This window comes from Gopherus flavomarginatus, chromosome 4 (genome assembly GCF_025201925.1).
Source record: "Gopherus flavomarginatus isolate rGopFla2 chromosome 4, rGopFla2.mat.asm, whole genome shotgun sequence".
NCBI classification, from domain to species: Eukaryota; Metazoa; Chordata; order Testudines; family Testudinidae; genus Gopherus; species Gopherus flavomarginatus.
This window is the reverse complement of record NC_066620.1, coordinates 149,531,061-149,553,769: the sequence shown is the minus strand read 5'-3', so window position 1 is coordinate 149,553,769 and position 22,709 is coordinate 149,531,061. Positions and strand designations below refer to the sequence as shown.

The window sequence follows — 22,709 nt, the reverse complement described above, 5'->3', positions numbered from 1 at the left end:
GAGTTAGTGATTCTCTTAGCCCCATTCTACAATGCCCAATCACCATAGCATATTAAGAAATTTGTACTAAATAGTGCACTTATCGCTATCATTCACTCAATGTGGACACCACCTAGCTAATCAATTTAGCAGGAGGGATGTCCTGAAAAACAATCCAGGAGACAAAATATACTAGGACACTGGTGTTTAGCTAAGGTTTCACTCTGATGCAGCAGTGCTCTTCCCCACATCCACAGCAGAAAAATGCACTAAGGTAGTCAGCGTGAAGGAGAAGGGTTAAGCAGGTCCCAAGCAGACACATTAGAGATGTCAGTTCATATTCCCTGCTTTGGATTTTGAAAGGAATGGGTCTGACTATTTTTCCCTGTACCTCAAGATGGAAAAAGGCCAGAGTATAACGGAAGTATGTAGATGAGTTTGCTTCCTTGTCCACTATACTCGTCTTCCAACCCTCAACAGTCCAAGCACAGTGAGTAGAGGAGTAAATTGTGTGCAGCCCACAGAAATTCAGAATACAACTAGAGCTATTTGCATCTCTTTGGTACTAGAGAAGTCACTACTGCAGTAAATGAGAGTTCATGAGGGACTGAAGAGAAGAGAAAGGCTTTCCAAAAATGGATGTTGTAAAGATCAGTTAAAGACAGTTTGCCAAACAGAAGGACTTAGCTCACATCCCAACATCTGAAACTGTCTGGAGTCTTTAACCATTGCAGTTCAACTTTAAATATCAAAATAAGACAAAATAAACCTTTTCCCAACACAATAGCGGGCGTGGGATGTCAAGATCTAACATGAATATAGACACATCTGGTTACTGCAGGTTAACCAAAAGCTATGTTTTAAACAGCTTATATTCCTAGAGTGAAAAAATATCCAGGTCTGTCTTATAAACCGATTTCTTTGATATCACTGAAATCTGGGGGTGAGAAAAGAACACATGCTGAGTACATCAGTAATATCAAATCAGAAGTTTTTGGTCAGTTACGTAAAGAACATGCTTCCACATGAAGCAGCTCATCCAAATTTAACAGAGGAATCATCTCTTAACCTCTGCAGAATTACTCAATATTTCCGTCTATTTCCTTTTGCTAAATTAAACTCATCTACTTCAGTTGCTAGTAAATAAAGTTTTCATTTAAACATGGATAAATTTTATTCACACACAGCAGCACCACCTGCATATTAAAAACGAACAGATTAGAAGTAAATGTTTTATTCTTCCAACTAAATTCCAGTACTACAAGGGCAGTAAAACAATGATACACTGAAAAATTGCAGCAATAAACATTTGTTAAAGACTGATAGAATAAATAAAAACTACAAAAATGAGAAATCATATAAACCCATTCTTAACCCCCAAAAAAGTCCTGGAATACAGAAATGCCCTCCTTTACTATTTCACAGGCAGTACTGTGGGCTAGTTGCTTAAAATTGTCCTGGGGTTACATTCTAATTTAACTGTGATTACAGTTTTGTTGTAGTGCACAGTTATGAAAACCACACTAACTTCAGTCAGAAGTGTCATTCTACATTTTTATTTACACAACCAGTGAAGGGCAAGTTCTAGAACACCAGCTTTTAATCCTTTACTTTTTCAAACTTATTAACATAAGAAGCCAAATTGTAATGATACAGCAAATGAGGCCACTGGTATTATTACAGGTAGCAAAGGTCCACATCCAGGTGGTACTGACATCAGGGAGCACTCCAAAACCAGTTGCTGCATAAGAGTGGTTGCCACTGACAAAAGCTTGAAATAACCTGTGTTCACGGGGGTATGGGGTGGTGGGGGAAGGGGGGAATTATGGCATTGCTGCAAGTCTTTTACTGGGACAGCTTGCAACAATTAGGGTGTATAGGGCAGCCCACATATGCAGAAAACATGATTCATGAAACATCTGAAAAGAGGAAAAAAAGAAAAGGTTAGTGACAAGATAACTGAATCCAAATCTAATAGAAATCAGTTAAGACAACAGCAAAAATCAACGTAAAATGCAAATCCCCAATGGTTTACAGGAGGCAAAGCTATTTGATGCACATATATGGCATATTATTCAGCACATTCTCATTTCACCCTAAATTCTCCACAGTATCATGAATTCAAGCTTTTAACTCAGTGTTTTTCAGTTAAAATATAGACAAAACACACTGGTACTACTGGCCATTTTAATTATTGAACAATTAAGAGATGTAGTGTTCCTGCTGGATGTTAAAGAAGCAAGATACTCACAACTAGCAGGCTGTTCTCCATATCGTCGCATGATCTGATCATGCGTGAACTTCACAAATGCGTCGTATTGTTCTGCAAACATTAACATTAGAAGTGAGTGTACCAAGTTTAACTTAGCATGAAAAAAAGGTCAAGGCTTATTTCTTATGCCATGCAAGCTATATCAATTAAACAAATGGTGACAGTCTGTAAGGGGCAAGTATGGATTATTCAACACAGCCATCTCATCTCTGCTCCCTAAAAAAATCCACCCCATTAAACCATGTTAACAATCAATTCGATTTCCCTTGACAAAATAAGACAGGAAATTGGCAAAGGAATATTCTGCACCTAGAGGATCTCAAAGCACTTTAAACGCACTTGAATTCTCACATTATCCCTAAAGGTCACATTATGCCAATTTCACAGATGCATAATGAAGGTCCAGAGTGGTTAACTGAGGAAAGTCAGTGAGTGGCAGGGCTGGAAGTAGAACCTAACTCCCACCCTCTAACCACTGAACATGGTTACAAAAAGGCAGAATTTAAAGGTCTGGGAAATGACAGCACAGAAATATAGAAGAGAGATTTATTACAATCAATTATGTCACTGATTGCCAAAATGTTGAACAAGCAAGAAACCGCTAACTACGGGATAAAAACCTAAGTGAAAAATATTTGCTTTATTTCAACAGCAAAACAGTCACAATAGGGAACAGGTGACTGGGGGTTTAGTAAAATCAGCTATTGAGTAATCTCCTCAAACTAAATACTAAGATTAAGATGATACTGTAAAGAATATTCAGTTCATTCTGAACTCAAAATTAGTCCTTTCCGGAAGGAATTTTTATACATCCCATACATAAGAACACATTTTTCCATATTCTCTTCAGTTTCTAATATTGCATCCATCAACACTGTATTAACTTTCAGAATTAGGAAATTAAAGAAGAAGATCTATCAGATGCAGCTCCTCTCCATTCCCCTCTCTCTCTTGTGGAAAACCGCATGTGAGGTGTGTTGGGTTATTACTTTTAAGTGCTCTGCACTGTTCTTAGAAGAGGCAAGGTTAAAGAAAGCAATCTTCAACCAAAAATGTAGTAGTAGTTCTTGGTTTCCACAGAAGAGTCCCAGTCTGAAGGTCCCCCCCAAGAAAGTCCCATCCTCCTGCAGGGATGAGCAAAGTAAACAGTGAATCAGTAATCAGCAAGCAGTGGAAAAGAACTCCTAAGTGTGGACTGTCTTGATGATCTGTGGGCCTTCAACCGGAACTGGCCAGCATAGCAGCCAGTTTTTGTAAAGGTGGTTCCCTCTCCCTTCAAGCATAATCTCTGATTTACTGGAATTCAGATTCAGCCAATTCTTCCTCAGCTGCACAAGGATGTTAGCCAAAATACTGGGATAACACAATAGGTACATCTACACTGCAATTAGACACCTGTGGCTGGCCCATGCAAACTGACTCAGGTTCACACGACTCGGGCTAAGGGACTGTTTAACTGCAGCATAGACATTTGGGCACTCTAGGACCCTCCCACCTTCCAGGTTCCATGCTCCAGCCTGAGCATCTACACCGTAATTAAACAGCCTTTTCATCGGAACCCAGGTTTTTAATTGCAGTGTAGACATACCCAATGTGAGCAGATTGAAGAACAGTATCCAAGAACAGTAGCAACTCAATTTTAGAATATTTAGAAGAACAATATATTAAAAACTAGATAGCCACCTCAAAAGTTCTCTTGTGAATTTAAATCTGGCTCAGTTTAGCATTGGTTTGCATACTACTATCTAGTATGCTCAAAGTACAGGTCTACAAATGAAATAGAAATCCCTGATCACTTATCCTACTCATCAAACTGAATGTCACAGGAAAGGGACAAATCCACAGCTGGCTGTTTGAAATCAGTTTTAATGAGGGCTTGGAGCACATTAGAACTCTGGGTTTTTCCAGATTGCCTTAAAAGTAGGTAATCACCACAACTACAAAGGAATGAGAAATACCAGACTGCTATGTAAGAATACAGCAGGTGATATCAATATATGCCAGTACCCTGTGACCTGAAACTAACTAACCTTCTCAGACCTGCAAAAGCTTTTATATAGGGAAATCCAGAGTAACTTTCATGGGGAATAAAAGAGGAATAATGTTTTAGCCACAGCCCTACTGAGGCTACGATCTCTAATGATTCTAAGCCCAAGTGAATGCTAATTAAGGTTCCAGGTAGTGGAGATAAGGAAGAACCAAGGAACTCCACTGAATCAGGCTGACTATTTGGAAGATTCAATTGTTTGTCAGACATCCATACATAATGAAAGATGGGAAATAGGAGCTCGCCGGTAAACTATAAAGAAACCCTAATAGTTGCAGAAGCAAGAAGAGACTCTGAACTTTGAAAAGTACCAAGTGGTGAACAAGTCAGCTTAGGGGCAGAAAGCCATTTGGTTAAGATCTGCTAGAGAATTTCTGAGGGACTTGCTCTGGATTTTACTTTGGCACTCCCTCCTCAAAAGTTCCCGTATGTTACAGAACATGTGTCATTGTTCCATATATGAAAAAGGTAATATGACCCTATAGCATTTCTAACAGCTCTTTTTGGTAACCTCTGCCTTAAGAGCACACTAATCACCATATAGTCTCCTCTCCCCAAGAGATCAGTCTCCAGTGAAACTCTGACTGAGGGAGTGTCTAACTAGAGATTTTTTAGGAAGTACCTGTCATGCAGACAACCTCTCTAGGTTGGAAACCTGTAGTTATCCAGAACATGAATGTGTAAACATTCTTGGTCTTCAACTGAGCTTTTCTTATCCTGCCATAGTAGAGAACACTTAAGAAGGAATGCACCTGATGATCTCAAGGGAAAGACTCTAAAATTATACAATAGGTACTACAGCAGTGGGAAGCCATCTACCTAACACAGGAATTTAGGAATACTGAGGCTGCTTAAAAGTGAATATGGTAGAAAAATTACTATTTACATGTGTATTTTTACACTGCTTTAAGCCTAAAGACATTCAGGTCTAAGACGGACCTGTGGGATGTCCAGCCACAAGTACAGCCCAAGTTCCTCACCTCCACCAACTGAACTACATCAGTGAGCCAGCAATCCAGCACGAAGAGCATGGAGTGAATGCAACTGCCCGCAATAAGGAGGGGTTCAGGGACAGAGGAAACAGGCAATCCACTGTGTAGTAAAGAAGAAAGCAACTATGCCACTGGTCAGAAAAGCACAAGTAGTAACCAAACACTGCTGGTTGTTCGGGATCAATCAGGGTTGGTATATGGGACACTTCTGGTGCTGAAGGTATCTGCCTCATGTACTGTCCCCTCTACATCAAATGCAAAAAACTGTTGGTTTTTTTTGTGTTTTTTAAAAACAGAAGGGGAAAAGCCCCTCCCCCAAGGGGGAAAAAACCTTGCAAATGGCTCTTAGGAAAGCCGAATAAGAAGCCATTTTCTCTGTGGAGACAGAAAATGGTGAGGAGATGGTCAGCTCAAATATGCCAGCAAGAGAAAGTTCTATTTGAAATAAAAACTCTGCTTCCACCAATTGATGGTGTAGAAATACCCATGGAGTTATAGTTTCTGTCCACAGCAGCACAGAAGACGGGCCAGATAAGTCTACAATAGACGCTACACGTTCTCACTTTTGCTATATCCAGAGATGGAAACTTAGATTTTCAACCTGAGCATCTCATTTCTTAGCCAATAGGTGGTCAGGTACACACTGGATATAACATTAAAGTTACAGAAATTGCGGTTACCAATATATTAATCATTTTTTTCAAGTTGCATTTAATTCAAACACACCTGCAAGTTTTGTGGTCAAAATTTCTTCATACTCTTCACGGATTTTCTCTTCACGTTCTTTCAGCAAACGTTCACAGATCATTCCAACTTGTCTGAGAGTAAACAGGGGCTGTTCTTTTTTCAATGGTGATGATGCCGCAGACGAAGTACCTATGATTAAATATTTACACATAAGTTACTTACAGTCAACTCTTCCAGCTTTCTACATCAACTCCATTACATTAAATGTGTTCAACAAAACATTTGGCAAAATCTTGCTTTAATTTTTGGATACTTCCAGATTCTATTGATATTGTAAATATTTTACACAATCTCTTAAAAAGGAAGTAATCTAAAATTATGCTCAGTTCAGCATGTTATAGGGATAATGAAAGCCTCAAAAAATGTTAAATAGCATTTACTACATACAAAAGTGTCTATTACAGCAAAGACAAGACAGGTTACACTGCTACAGAAACATGTCCTCATTAAGGATCCTAGGCATTCACTGTGAGTAAAGTTACATGCGTTTTTAAAGTATGAGTTGATTTTTCTGTAAAGACATCTGCTGCTCAGTGGTTTAGAAAAAGTTTGTTTGCAGGACGATTTATTGGAAATGAGCTAACAAAAGCTTCAAGGAGTACTCTATTTTAATTCTTTTAATCAAAAGCCGGAATTTGCAAAGACATAATGCTTGCAATGAATGCAACTCCACAAACAGTAAGGATTTGACTTAAGCAAGAGATGGTTCACAGGGAATCAGAGAACTTGAGAAAAGTTATTTACCCACATGGAGTCAAAGTATATATCAAAGTTGTACAGAGTTGTGCTAGATACCTGGCAAAGCTGGTCCAGTAAGGAGAAATGCATGTGGCTGTGCATCAGTAGAACAACATGGATCTGTCTGCTGGAAGCTATTTTCTAAATGTCTCCTCTTCTGCATGCGTTTGTACTCCTGTTTTATGTTGTACAGAATTTGTTCTAAAAGAAAAGTTAAAACAAAATTTAGCCTAGTATACTTTACACTATTCTTCAACTTTACTTCCATTTCAGATATCAAGCATCCGGAAGTGATGTGTAGGTCTGCAACCCATTAAAGGGGTCATTTTATCAATTATATTCATGTGTGAAATGCAAATATAAATAAAGACTGACATTTAAAGAAGTTCACTCCATAATATTCATGTTAAAAAGACTGAAGATACAAGTGACAAGTTACACTGGTCTGAGGTACAAGACCAGCCTTAAAAGCCCTCCTACGGTGAATAATTAGTGACAGTTTTAAGGTCACGAACCATCATGGTTAGAAGTAAATGACAGACACCTTTGGAAACCTGGGAGTTTCAACCTTCCAGCTCTAATAGCACTAGTCACCTTCTGTTGACATCTGATTTTAATGGAGTTCTTCTGATTACTACCTTGCATCCCTTTGACCCCACCATTATATCTCATCTTAATTAAGGGCTGATATCTACACACCTCCATAATTAAAAACCAATCATTTAAAAGCAGATACTCCAAGCTTCCAGATAGTATGAAATATTGATTTCTATTTTTTTCCAGAGATGCTAACAACACGTTGCAACTCAAGGGGGAAGAAAACAAGAGAGTAATCAGAATAATATGATTGTATAGTGGGATTATTATTCTGACACCTGCCAGGACTACAAACTGTTAGGCAAACCAGTACAAAAACTTTCAGGATCAGCAGTTTTCTAAACCATGGTCCAGACAAGTAATATTTCATGGATCAAATTTTGCTCTCTTTTGAAGGACAACAACAATATGGAGTTCAAAATTTGTACAATTTGGTAATTTTTAAGTAACTTGAATAATCTAGCCTCAATAATTTAAAATATAGCATCTAAATGATCATCATTCCCGTGTTAACCACTGGTATATATGCTCTTCTAAACTTAAGAAATGACTATGTAAAATGATACACATACTGAAATGTCACAGTTATACCAAATGAATTTTTAAGTGGCAACGTATTAAAAAAAAATTTAAAGTAACATTAACTGTTAATAATTCCCATTAGCCCAAGGTACTGCTATACAATAGAAATTCTTAAATGTTTTACACAAGTTTAAGTTTTATTTCAAATCTGGCACCAAATAATTTCTAGAAACACGCTCAAAGTGTAATCTAGACGTCCCTTCCCTTACCCCCTCCTCCAAGGCATTCCTATGTTGCCTTCTCTACAATTAAAACAGTTACCTCTAGAAACTGTCACAGCTTTTGCTCCCATGAGCATCAGCACCTGAATTAGACAACATAATGCAGAGAACTACTTGCACTGGCCCTCTCTCCCCAGTACCACAAAACACATCAAAAAACTTCAAAGACAATTAAAAGAAAAATTTCAACAGGCTTTCTGCTCTTTAAAAAAGGCCTCCAGATGCTTACAGACACCCTCTCCCACAGGCATTTTTCAGATTTCTGCAGGTCCAACCATGACTTGGAAAAAATCTACTGCTCACAGCAAAAACAACACATCCCAGGACGATCATTAGCTTCTGTAGACTCTAGACTTTCATTTTACAAAATTAAGTTGCTAGTCCTTAGGGCAAAGATATCTTTCCAAATATCAACTAAACAAAAAGTAATAGAACGCTGTCTCCATGACTCTACAGACAACTTTAAGCAGTACATCCCTGCTGCTCCTTTATGTTTGGCAAAACTGCAACATGGTTCTGCTATACAGAATTCTGTGGGCAATACTGTGTCTAAGCATCTCATAATGAATTTATTAACACTACTGTCAAATAGGTAAACTGAGGCATAGAGGCTTAAGTGACTTGTCCAAATTCAGATAAGTCTGTGGCAGAGCCAGTAGCAGGAAACAGATCTTCTGATTCCTTGTCCTGAGGTTTAACCACAGAACCATTCTTCCTCTCATATTTCTCTCTCTCCCTTTCAGCAGTCACAGGAGTTTGGAGGCTTCAAATATCAGATACTTCCTAGCCACAGATTACAAACAGATCCCTCGGGCAGAGGCAGTGTCAGAACCCTCCTAGGTATCCCTGCACCTTCAGCAAGCGGGCTTCTCATTTGGATTGTACACCATGGTCTATCATTACATAGAATATTAAAAAATTGGAGTGAAGCCAGAAAGAAAGGAGCTATAATGGAAGCAAGGGATATAGTTAGGCTTTCTAATCCATTTGTAAAAGTGTATGTAAGTACGATGCGTTACAATGATATACAGTTTACAGCACAGGCTCTCAAATTGTGGAAACACTTGCTGGCCCTCATGGCGCCAAGGCCACATTTCCAGCTGCTAAGTTACATTTAGCGTTAAATACTTTCCTCAATATTACTTTTCTATACAAGTGCTGCCATAGCTGCAGAGATGTTATGCAATTGTGAAATGGAGGACAACTGGTTCTGTATTAAAGTGTTTTCCACACTATGAAAAATACGTATTGTAGTACTCAACTGTCTTAGGGCTTGTCTACATGAACAGAGATTGACACACTGGCTGTGAATCTACCCTGCACTAGCCTGCCACAATCTAACTGTTCGTGTGGACCCGTTTCAAAGAGGACTAGATCAAAGCACATTAACTATTAATATGCATCCACAAAGTCCATATGCACAGTTAGACCACAGCAGGCTGGTGGAGGGTAGATTCCCACCCCAGCTTACCACAGTCTAGATGTTCATGTAGACAAGCCCCTACATTAGACAAAAACCTAAAAAGCAGATACACAATAATTGGGATTTTAAAAAAAAGCTAGATTATGACAGGTCCCTAAACACAGCAAAACAGGCAATATGTATGTATGGAATGAAAAATCAAAACCAACACATTTTCTCCTCTACTGTCCAGGACACAAGGAACTCAAGAAAGATACATCCTTACTCTTATCAGAAATGATAGTATTTCAATTACTTTTTGTCATGGAATGGTTATGTACAACTCTAGGAAAAATGAGGGCAGATAGCAGGTTGGACTGATTTTAATCAAAGCAATTTAAATCACTGATTTTAATCAGCAAGCAGGAAACCCTGTAAATCACTGGTTTGAGTCTTGTTTTATGTCTCTGCTTTTTATTTTCCTAAAGAAAGGTTGATTTTCATTGGTTGGTAACTATTAAAATATGTTGACTTACAACTAAATATAGCCTTTGCACTGAATTTCTTGCTTTGTTGCTAACCAGATGTATTGTATCTATACATATTTAAGCACTTATATAGCTTAACTCACATTTTATTCAAATTCTGAATTTTTACATTTATGTTAAAAAATGGTGAATGTTCCATTATTATTAGATTTTTACTTGTGATTTTATGAAGCCCTATTTAAAAGGAAATTTCAATTCAATTAAAAATCCTCATAAAAACAATTTTAAATTGCTGTTTATTAGTTCAATAAAACTACCTTAAATATGCTAGATGAGGGAAAAATTGTATCAAAGCATGCACTTGGAACTAAATTATTAAACAAAGGACGTATCTGCAGTTAGGGAACTGAACGCACTGGTTTTAGTCACCACATCCTTCAAGCTATTAATACCAGTAGATTTCATTCCCTCACACCTAGTTTTTATTAACTGGTTGGAACAATAAACCAGCTTTTCTGCTTTTTCAACTCAATTTTTAATAAACTAAACCAGTTGAATAAACTGAAAATACTCTATGCACCTGTAGAAGAGGCTATTTCTGTTAAAAACTGGTTTAGCAGCACCACAAAACCATCTCTTGTTCCAGAGGCTTAGTTGGGCTAGAGCAGTGGTCCTCAACCTTTTTGGCTGGCAGGCACCAGCTGAAGGACCACTGCGACGGTGGAGCACCCACCGAAATGCCGCCGTCAACGCCTCTCGAGGACGCCACTTGCCGTTGACAAGCGATATCGAGGGGCATCCCCGCCAAAATTCGGGCGCGACACCCCTCGATGATGTCACTTGTCAGTGACAAGCGTCGTCATCGAGAGGCGTCCTCACCGAAAAGCCGCTGAAATTCGGCAGCATTTCGGCGGATACTCTCTGGGGGCCAGGATGTGGGCACCGCGTTGGGGACCACTGGGCTAGAGAGAGAGAAAATGACTCTATATAGTCTGGTGATTAGGAAACTCACGCAGGAAGGGGGAACCTGAACCCTGGTCTCCCACAGCCCCATGGTTAGAGCAATCCCCTGGGGTACAGGATATAAAGGGGGCACCATCGCTTCCTCCTCCATTCGTTTTGTGAATGGTGCTTTCATAGTTCCTCTGCTTTAGATGAAAACACTTTAAAATGCCCAAAGCAAAAGAAAACACTTTGTTCAAAACTTATTTCAGGGTTTTTTTGTTTTGGTAAGAAAAACAACAACAAAAATCTTATCTGAAAAGGACTTTTTTTTAAAAAAGGTTTTGGTTCAACCAGCAAACTGTAAAATTGATTATTTGCACAGCTCTAATGTAGGGGGCTTAAATTTAAGCCACAACTCATATGGTATCTTATTTTACTTGTACTAAACTTCTATAGGCCAAAAAACAAAATAGTGAAAATGAAAGCCCTGATCCCATAAACACGTAAATAGGTTCATAACATGAACAGCCCCATTGACTTCAAATCATGTGAATCATGAGCCTTGTGCTTATAATTTAGCATGAGTTTGTGTGTTTGCAGCATCAAGGACTATCTAAAATAGATTTTAATTAAAGACTTCTTGAGCGCACAGAATCTCTGTCACTTCAAAACAAAACTGCTCCGATGTTAACAGTGAAAAGTTATTTAAGCTTCCAATATGTCAAAGTTAGTGACCTTTTTATACATAGGCCAAAATTTTCAAAAATCGGAGCCTAAAGTCAGCTCCTAAACACATATTTAAGCATTTCTGGATGGTGCTTTTGAAAATTCCAAATGACTTTAGAGCATAAGTCCAACTGACATCGAACTGCATTCCCTGATGGAGGAGCATTAGAGCAAACATGGTCAAAAACATGACAGATTTCTTGATTTATCGAAGTTCAATATATAGAAAGGCGGTGTTAGTTGCAAATATAGCAAGGGCTACTGGCTTTATCAATTCTGTGGTTGAATTTGTTGGTCTCACAATAATGACCTTAGTGAGACGATGGGCTTGTCTTTCTAGCACTGAAGAGCATTTTAAGTGTGAAACTTCTAAGGGGCGGAGGGGAGGGAGAGAAAGGAGAATGTAAAATCTGAAATTCTAACAATTAGGTAACTAAAGAAACCAGTACAAATAAGCTACTTTAAGTCTATGAAATGGGAAGAAAGTGAGGAATGAAGAATGTTTATACTAAAAATCTGATTTAAATTTTTAAAATCTATTTAAAAAAAAATCAATCGCGGTCTTTAATCTACTCAGATATACTTTGTCTTAACTAGGACTAGACAAAATACTCACACTTAAGTCGTGTTTAGATTTATACAGTCTGAAGATACAACAAGCTGGCTACGCCCAATTGAAACTTGACCTTTTTTTGGTGGTGAAGACAAGGCCAGAGAAACAGCAGCAATTGCACACAAAGTAATTTTGTATTTTAACTACCTTCAATGCAATTTGGCAGTTGGAAGAAGCAATGTCATATGATCACACAGCTCTGTGGACCATCGAGTGCTCTGCAGACCACAGTTTGAGAACCTTTGGTTTACATAACGAACTGAACAAAGTGCTGATACACATTCAAGGTTCACAAACATTCTGAAGTAAATTTACTGCTTTATAGATGGTCACAACATTAAAATAATTACAAATGGGAATCTTTTGTACCCAAAGAAAAAGCATGTCACAGGCAGCAACAGTTAAGCTTCTGCACTACAGGCCCCAATCAATTTTGGAAATCAGGCTGCAAATTGGGATGAATGATGATTTGGGGAGTGCTACTGCCAATGTAACTTGTCATGCTAATGGAGATTGAATAACTATTTCCAAACAGTGTTGGATAGTTCATAATTTCCTTAACGCATGATTAAGGGTCGTGAAAAGATTTTTTTTAATTTAGAGTTCGTCAGTCACTCATCACCCCATCCCCCCTGCCAATAATTATCTATAAATCATTTAAAATTGCAACTGCAGTTCACTTGTAAGGAAAAAGGCAAAAAAAATTGGGGAGGAAAGAACATTTCACTATTCCCATTATGAAGTCTAGAGTTACTGTCAGGTTTCCCCTTATGCTGGATTTTTTTGTTTGTTTTTTTCTTTGACCTGCTTTTTATATTAGCAACCTCAGAAATCTTGGTTCCTGGCTTCCGTCATTTAGCTGAAGGACACTTTGGCAGAATAAATAGGATGGTGATTCAGTAGGTTGAAATCGAAGTAGCAGCTTTCCCAGCCCTCAAATGGAATCTGAAACTCAGGTTTCAGTTTGTGATGTCACCTTCCAATTTATTTCTTTAGAACCAAACCAAAGAATCCTTCAGAATTAGGGCTTGGCAAGCTGGTCAAATAATATAACTGACCACCCATTATTTGAGCATAGTCAAATGTCAAATATCCCAGCAAGAATACTCTAATGTAGCCGATGGCCTACTTTTTTGATTGCATCATGGTGCCACCTGTTAGCAAGCCTACTTAAATGCCTTGATGACTCACTTTACTACATGCTCATGTCACATGCTGGGGAAAAGTGAACTAACTGAAACCTGAAGTGAACTAATCAAGAAGTTTTTAATTTACAAATATGAAAGCTGCTGGGGCTTTGTTGATAAATGAGTATCCAAACCACCTTCTGTATTATGGATGTGCTGCCCTCTGATCCTATTTTTCATTTGTCACGTTGAAGATTGACAGCTTTCTTATGTCAAAAATGAAAAGCCCTGTCAAATTTTTCAAAAACAGAATTACCAGCAGCCATTTTTCAGTGCAATTTAGTAGAGTGCTGACTTTCATCCACACTGGGTAATCCTTGTCTTATTTGATGGTCACCTTCTATTAAATATCTCAAAGATCTTCAAATATGCAAGATGACATGAGTTGCTGTTGAAAACGCCTCTTGGAGACCATAAAGTCTTACTCTTTTGTTATGGTTCTAATAAATTAGTGCTTTAAAATATCTGACAATTTGACATTATTTAACCAACCATTTTTGCACCAAATGCTCAACCATATTCAGAATCTAAACAAACCTGAGATTTTCATGAAGGAGACAAGTAGAAAACTTTCATGATGCCATCTATATATAATCATAAAGGAGTAAGAAAGGAATCAGCTCCTTTTTAAATGAACTTTCGTACAGTTCAGTAATTCCTACTTACTATGATCTCACTTATTTACAGCTTTTTCCCTAGCCGAGGCCTGTCCCTCTTGTTCATACACCTTTCATTTGGTGCCACCACACCTCTGATTCGGGGATCACCAGCCAAGTATTCTTCCACGAGCTGTTATCCCATTTCACCAATCAAGGAAACTGCCTTGGGAGAGCACTGGGATATCAACTGAGGCCCCACTGCTCTTCACTTAGTAACAGATCTCCATTCCAGAATCTGCCAACCCAACCAAGATATCTTGAAAAAAAAATTAATGAAGATATGTATTTTAGAGAGATCCAGACATTTACCATTCTCTTGCTTTGGTCATGCTCAGTCTCTTCAATGTATTCTTCTGCCCTCAAACAAAAAAAGATCTGTTGGTTTTTGCAGTAGATATCGGACACTGAAAATTATATTTGTTTTAAAGAGCTTAGCTACTGTGTAAGATTTATAGATGGCATCATGATCAGCATTTTATTTTTTGACATTCACAACCAGTGGTTACATTTACAGGACCAGCAGCAGAACCTCTCAAGAGACCCAGTAGTGTAGAACTGCACCCTCATGAGATCCAATTACCCAGGACCACAAATTAATGAAGGTTTGCTCCTTCTGCTTCATGTCTGGCATTCACGTTAGCATTAGTGTGTTTTGCAATAATGTGACATTTCTGAAAATGCAGAGCCCTGGGTCAGGGACTTAAGGAATGAAAAATAAAAGAACAGACAGTATGAAATATGCCAGACAACTGACATTTTTGTATTTTTCTACAATCACCATAATTTTATTGTCAAACTGGAAGCTAAAAATGCAGGATAAATTCAACATTTAGGCAACATTTGAAGATCAGCCTATTAATCACCTCTCAAAATGGGGTAAACTGATTTAACAAGTTCACATACAGCCAGCATATTTTAATTCAGGGAACACAGTCCTATGATACTGGGGTGTTTTGAAAACCCTGGCATGTTGCCATGATAATACAAAGACAAAGTGCCCCGCTAATGAGAGTGTGCACAGGATTATTTTTGTATTTAAATTCTGTTTACTGCTAGTAATAACATGGTAGATCTCCTCTTAAGGCCTTCAAGACTTGCTTGTCTTGGTTCTCAAACTTGTACTTGGCCACTGCTTGCTAGGTTTCCGACAGAGGAAGCAGGTTTCCTGAGAAGGTAACTCACAGATCCAAGGAGAAAGATAGCTCAAGGGTAGATTAAACACAGTTATTCTGCTCTAATTATGCCAATTTCTTTTTCTTGCATAATTTTAAGATTTATTATAACTGGGTTTAGATATTAGATTTTTTTGTGAAAGATCAAAGAACATATTGAATGGCAAAATCCTCAACAAACCTCTGTTCATGAATCAAGATTCAATGATACCTCAAGGGAAAGACTATTTACAGCCAATTTTCCTTTACCATATTTGCCCACAGTTACTAGGGATATTTACATGAAACCAAGTCTGCATTTCTTAAGAATTTATCTGTCCTTGCTTGTTTTTCACTTTTTCAATATATTTAAAAGGGCAGGTGAGGAGAAAGAAGGTTAAATCCCATTTTAGAATAATTTAGTACTCACAAAGGATGAGAACAGGTACACAGCACAGTCAAAAGCTATACATTCTTCAAACTCATCAACTAATGTGCCTCAGTCCTGAACTAGAGTTAGAGAAGATGATCCATTTTTTAACACCTGTTCAATTAGTGGTGTCTATGGCAAGGCTAGCAATAAAGGGCACTTAAAGATAGTGGGTTTGTGATGCGGATATGTGCCCAGTAAAAAAGTAGACTTCTGATGGTATCTGGGAAGTTGAACTAGCTTAATTAGTTTCATTCACTAATAATCTCTGCCTGGATTTGAACCAGTGACATTTGAAATGAAAGGCCTTGTATTCCCAATAGCTATCCATTCTCTATAATCTTTGGTTTGTGACATCAATTACTTACTGGGGAAACGCTCATGAGAATTATTACTTCAGATGGAAAATAAACTGTAAATATAGATAAATTTAAAGATCTTGCTCATGTGTTTTTAATACAGATTTTTCAGGCTAATTCAAAATACAACATTTTTCATGATTTTTGTAAGGTATTAGCTGCTATTTAACTTTGAGAGGAAGCCATTTTCATGGATGCACACCTGAAATATGAGTTTGTTTAAAGGTACAATATGCAATCTGGAGCAGAGACACAGAGAAGCCATCTGAAGTTACTATCAGTGTTAATGGGATTTAGAACGGCTAATGACAAGAGATCTGCACTGTATTTTTATTTCTTTGGACACTGTTTCCCACCCTACTCACTTTCAATCAACTTAAAAGCCTCAGTTTCAGAAGACCCTGTAGCCAGTACAGCATAATCTGCCTTTCAATTGTAAGCACAATGCTGGAATTATCAATTAGTAAAATATTACTGTTTTTGCCCTGAATATGTTCCACTCCTCAGCAAAAGCAACTGAAGATAAACCTGTCCTGACATCTTAATGAGGAAAAATACATCATTCCTCCCACCGTTTTCACCACCTAAATTTATCAGCTTGATAAAAAGAGAGCATAGTAGCTTTAAGATTTCACATGGGAAAGCTATGAGGTACAACAAGTTACCACATGACACCTAAGTTTAAGTCATGCCAAAGTCACAAATGAATTTGAACTTGGTGTACTCATTCTAGTCCCTATGTGCCCAAAATACAAAACCACCAAAAAACCTTGGCACAATTGGCTGCCTCTTTGAGAAACCTGGGCCTCACTCTGTTAAAAAAAAAAAAAAAAAAAAAGACACCACCATTTATGCTTTATTTTCAGAATAACTGAAATCACTCACAACACTGTAGTTAAAAAAGCCACCCTCAAATCTGTTTTTGAAGTACCACAATAAAGCATGTATTCTAACCCACCTTGCATGGGGAAATCCTCTAGATACAAGAAAGTAAGCACCTCTGATGATGATTGTTTAATCCTAGCCCTTCAAACAAACAAATATGAATTATATTAAAAAGTGCTCTCTGTCCTAGTCAGTCAGTCCCACCCTCTCCTCTCTCTCTCTCTCTCTCTCTCTCTATATATATACACACACACACACAAAATATTCTTACCTATATCAAATCTTAGCTAGAACATACGTAAAAGCAATTTCAGGCAAGCAGGAGTACAAAGACTAATGTGCTTTAAAAAAAGGGGGATGGGGGGTCTTACTAACATTAAGATAGTGCCACTCTTTCCCTACCAGAATTGTTGTATGTAAGTAGCAATGTCTGCATGCTACATAAGTTAACCTTGATTTAAAAGTTTAAGATGGATAATTCCTTACAGATGCAGAACACTTCATGGTATGGAATGGAAGAATGATTCAAAATAGTCATAACAGTACTAGATACAAGATCTATAGGAGGTATAGATGAGAAACCACAAAACACAATTCAGCTGCCAAATCCACTGAGAAACTAAAAGCAACTTAACAGCTGTCCAAATAACCACAAAAGATTAAAACACTCCTGTTAGATATAAATTTCATCCTAAAGTCATCCCTCTCCCAAATAGAGGTATCATTTATTTGCCTATGAGCATTTTATACTTAAGACAGCTGGTGTCTCCTCTGGCTAGCATACAATTTGTGTTCCTGCAGACACTATTGCCATTCAAGCTGCATTTTGTTTCCAGATAACATTTGTTTCTGATAAGATTAATCAAGTGTTTGAAATACTGAGGTGCACAGCCATACACTGGAGTTAAAGAGCACCAGGACTGACAGGTCAAAGAAAGAACGATGTATTTGTTGAAGTACCATCTTGATTTAAACAGCAGCAGCAAGTTGGTTTTTTTTCCACACACTCAATTTACGTCTCAAATTACTAGAAATCTTTTCATTAAACAAAATTTAAAATAAATTCTGGCTGCAAGCATTGAAAACCTATACACTAGGGTACTGTACTTGAGAAACAGTGAGTGAAATTAACTAAACTTTACCTATTGTGAGTAAATTTCACTGTCCATAAGTGCAAAAATTAAACAAGTAGTTAAAGTTTGGGTTAAATTTGAAAAAAAAATTTTTTTTTTTTTTTTTTAACATTCTGTGTTATATACCTACGGGCACTATGGCTCTTTACAGAGTGCCTTTAAAAGGGAAGGCTCTCATTTTCAAATGTATTAGCAAGACAGACTAGGGTAATAATACACTTAGAAATGTTACTTATGACTATGTTTAGTGAAAAGCATAAAATTAGGCAGAACTTCAATATTCTCAGCAAACACTGAAGAGGCATGGCAATGCAAAAGCTCCCATTATTACAGCAATCTTATGTCAGAGCACACCCATGTGTGAGCATGCATAACTCCCAATTAAATTGAGCAAGGTGGTTGTTCAAGATCATTCAGTAACACAGAGAAACATTTTTATCATTTGTGCCTTATCTTTCACTACATTATAATTCACAAAGCCACCATAATTACTGACTACACCATATCAAAAATAATAATTTAGAACCTAATAGTAGAAACCACAGTTTAATGACTACTTATAACACTTATTTCTGCTCTGAAAGTAAAAATTATGATGTATTATAATACTTGATTAGTCAAGATTTTAACATGAATATTCAGAGAGTTGTATGACATGTACAGACATTGCCAAACTGACAATTGTTGACAGCAAATTTCTCTTTTTAAGTTTTATTTTGATGCAGTTTAAAAACTAGTGTATGGATACAAAGATCCATAAATAAAAGCTGATGTTGAATCTGATCACTTAAGATTTTGGCATTTCCCCTCCAATAAATAGTGTATTATAATAATCCTTCCTACTTTAACAATTTATTTAATTTGTTCATTTTAGATACCATTTGCTGGATTATTATACATAGTCTTGCCATTACAGAATAACCTCTCTTTAGGAATTTGTTTTTTCCCAAAGGAAAGATGAGATACGCACCCAAGACAGACCAACTATATATGCTCAACATTATCGACCAATAATAAATCTTAGTCTCAAAGGCCCTATATAAAAAGACCATTTAGCAATAAGATAGGAAATGATTTTAACTACCACCCATGCCTTGAAATTGTATCAATACTCTTTCCCCCTTGAGCAAAATGCATTACTAGTACAGTGCAGTGGCCTGACCAGCTTTTTTAAAACCACATTTACATTAATTATTCATAGCATGGATCCTCCCATTTCCCTAAGAAATTATCCAACTGAAATCTTAGTATTTAAACAGTAACTCATATTTTGAAAAGATAAGCAAACTAAGCTTGTTCTTAAAGATTACATATGTACAGACATTTAAATGTCTTATTGCAGTGTCATCCTTTACAAAGCTGCCTGGTGATCCATTCAAAAACCTTTCTAAACATTTTTATTTAAAAAAAAAACAAATATTAAGTCATTGACACTAAATTTAAGAAACTACTATTTTATACATATATCATCATGATTCCTTAAACTTGATCTTTTTTACTGTTTGACTAAAGCCTGTAAAACCAGAAGTGTTTAATCAGGGCCTGCTGTCTATCAAGCTAAGCAAGCTACAGTAAGATCAGAACTGTCCTAGTAACAAAGAACTTAAAATATACACTTAACATTACAGTTTAGCACCGGAAACATAAGAATTCAGCAATTCTTATCAAAAGGGGTAAAAAATTTAACAAAGGACTGAATTACTGACAATTTAGGACAGGCCTTTTCTGTACACAAAGGACAGATTTACATCTCAGCAGAACCACCACAAAAAACTCATGACTGCATGCATGGATGACAAACGTTGTGAAGTGCATTACTGGAAGCTGTAGGGCAAACTGACACAGGGAAGCCAGCAGACTCTGCACACCCAGCCAAAATTCATTTTCTCCAAGATTCGTTCGCGAAATTGATCAAGTTGTTTTTTAAATTGAAACAATTGCACAAACATGCCTAGAGCTAAGTCTTAGGGCCACCAGTTGAATCTTCTCTTACTTGAAGAGAACATGAAAAGGGTTTCTTTCCTCCAACATCTTTGTGATGACAGAGACTCGCTAATTACGTTTTATTTGCCCCGAAGGCAACGTACGCATTTAAAGCCAATCATTTTCATCACTTGATTTTTCCATGAAACTTTAAAGACACCACAGACTCATTTCAGTCCGTGCCACATCCTAGGCGACTGGGAATGGCATTTTCCCTTTGTTGTATCCGCTTCGCCCTTGCTCAAGTGGCGTTTTGTGGGTGATTGATGACAGGACATGCCCCCCCCCCCCCTTCCAATATCTGAACAGCAGGAGAGGAAGTGCCGCCGCTCGCCTCACTGAGGCACCACCACTCGCTCCCGGCGCTAATAGCTGCAACAAATCGATCGAGGGACCAGAGAGGGGGGCCTCGAGGCCAGGCACCTTTCCGGGTGTGATCGCGCCTCCCCCACGCCCCTAGGTACATGCTCACCCTCCTCCGCCCCCAGGATTTCCGCAATTTGACTCGCCCCTGCAGCTCCCCAGCCGCCCGAGGAAAGGATCCACGCCCACCCCCCCGCCTGGATCGGGTCTCTCCCCATCCCCCAGCCAGTCCAGCCCCGACCTGTCGCCTCGGTCTGCACCTCCCCCTCCCCAGCCGGCATCGGCCCAGCCCACCCCCTCCCCCTCCCCCTCCCCCTCCCCCTCCGCTGCCAACGGCCATTTCTATTGTGTCGTCTCCGTGGCGATGCCAAGCAGAGACGGAATCGCCCCGTCTGGGCCGCTGCCATTCCCGCAGCCCGAGAGAAAATGGCTGGAGGAGACTCGAGACCCACCCACCCAGCCGCGCACTCCCCAGCAGCACCGAGAGCCCCCAGCCGGGAGCCGCGCCCCTGCCCCCTCACACTCAGCCCCCCGGCACCCACCTGTGGTGAGGCGGGAGGACACCTCCCCGAAGGGCGAGGGCTCCATGCGCAGGTATTTCTGCGGCGAGGCGGCGGCGAAGGAGGAGACGGCGGCGGCCGAGGAGGCCGGGGCTGACAATGGCGCACATCGCCTCCGCTTCGGGGAGGCCGGGCTCAGCAGAGGGTCGAAATCCAGAGTCCGTTTCAATGTGGCGCCGCAAGCCATGGCCGGGGGGGAGCGGGCCGGGGGCTGCGGAGAGCCGGGGAGAGCGGGGTACGGGGGCTCGGTGCGAGGGCAGGGGGAGACGGCAGCACCCGGCCCAGCCCAGAGGCGCCTTTCCCACCGTCTGGGGCGGATGGCGGGGGGGGAGCTGCGTCAGGGCCTCCGCCTCCTCCCTATCGCCCTCTCCAGGGAGCGGCTCCGGCCCCCCCGGCGGCTCCTTCGCCGACGGATTCGCTCTCCACCCGCCCCGCCCTCGCGAATTCCGCCCCCGGCCGTTCCCGGGGCGGTTGCTGGGACGGTAGGTGCGGAGCTGGGCTCGGCTCGCCGGCTAGGGGCCGCCGATGAAGAGCGATGGCAGCGGCGCTTCCCTCTGTGACTCTCCCACACCAGCAATATGGCGTCAATAACAACGCCGCTGATTCAAAAACCAGCCCTCTTCATTGCGCCTGCGTAGCAGGGGCGGTGGCCGCCGCAAAGGATTAGGGGACTTGTAGTTTTTCCCCGGCTTCCCCGGCACTATGCGAAGGCGGTCAAACGGAGTGGGGAGGAACTACACTTCCCGCCATGCAGCGTGCCGGAGGCCTAACTTCCGGGGTAGAATTTAAATCCCACCAAGGCTGCTGTGTGGGATGCAGGTTAAAGGACAAGTGACTAAGAGTGGTAGCCTTATATGTCTCTAGTGCAGAAAGCAGGCAAATAACAATCACGCAGGGAATACGAGCTTTAGCGCCGAGAGAAATATAAAACACAGTTCCACCCAGGAAAATGGGCCTAACTCTTAGGGAGAGGGGAAAGTTCATATGGCAAGATTTCCTGAAACACAAAGCAGATCAGGAAGATAAGAAATAAAAAGGGAAGAGGCCTTCTGAATGTGGTTGGGGCTGGCAATCTAGGTTTGTGATTGGGGAAATGAGCATTACTTGTTCTCAGCAATCATAGTGATTTTATACATAAGTGCACTCCTCTTGGAATGCTGCACAAGCTCTTATTATTTCTTTTTAATACCATAGGTGTACATGGTACTTTACAACAAGTAAAATATACCACACAAATGTTCTTAAGTAAAATATGTGGTCTCAAAAGCTTTTAGTGTCAGAATTGTACTAACAAGTACAATAGTGTGTGAATAGAAAAAAATATGAGAACATGAACATAAGAAAGGCCGTACCGGGTCAGACCAAAGGTTCATCTAGCCCAGTATCTGTCTACCGACAGTGGCCAACGCCAGGTGCCCCTGAGGGAGTGAAGCTAACAGGCAATGATCAAGTGATCTCTCTCCTGCCATCCATCTCCATCCTCTGATGAACAGAGGCTAGGGACACCATTCTTTACTCTTCCTGGCTAATAGCCATTTATGGACTTAGCCACCATAAATTTATCCAGTTCCCTTTTAGACATTGTTATAGTCCCAGCCTTCACAACCTCCTCAGGTAAAGAGTTCCACAAGTTGACCTTGCACTGTGTGA

General features: G+C 39.6%; 1 protein-coding gene across 1 annotated transcript; it reads right to left on the bottom strand.

Annotated features, from left to right (window-relative positions):
- Positions 1 to 1,197: 1,197 nt before the first annotated feature.
- On the bottom strand, positions 1,198 to 21,648 carry AKIRIN2 (akirin 2). Its single transcript, XM_050949342.1, has 5 exons — positions 21,042 to 21,648; positions 6,833 to 6,976; positions 6,017 to 6,166; positions 2,231 to 2,302; positions 1,198 to 1,898 (listed from the first exon to the last, which is right to left on the bottom strand). Exons 1-5 carry the CDS (start codon positions 21,244 to 21,246, stop codon positions 1,888 to 1,890), a joined length of 582 nt encoding a protein of 193 aa, XP_050805299.1. The 5' UTR covers positions 21,247 to 21,648; the 3' UTR covers positions 1,198 to 1,887.
- Between the last annotated feature and the right edge of the window lie 1,061 nt (positions 21,649 to 22,709).

Bases quoted from the DNA above. Each gene is read 5' to 3' on its own strand.
- AKIRIN2 (XM_050949342.1), bottom strand. From the start codon at position 21,246: ATGGCTTGCGGCGCCACATTGAAACGGACTCTGGATTTCGACCCTCTG. The intron at 6,977-21,041 runs GTGGGTGCCGGG...CTTTTCTTTTAG, and splicing joins GTCCTCCCGCCTCACCACAG to AACAAATTCTGTACAACATA. The intron at 6,167-6,832 runs GTATCTAGCACA...ATTTAATCATAG, and splicing joins TACTGGACCAGCTTTGCCAG to GTACTTCGTCTGCGGCATCA.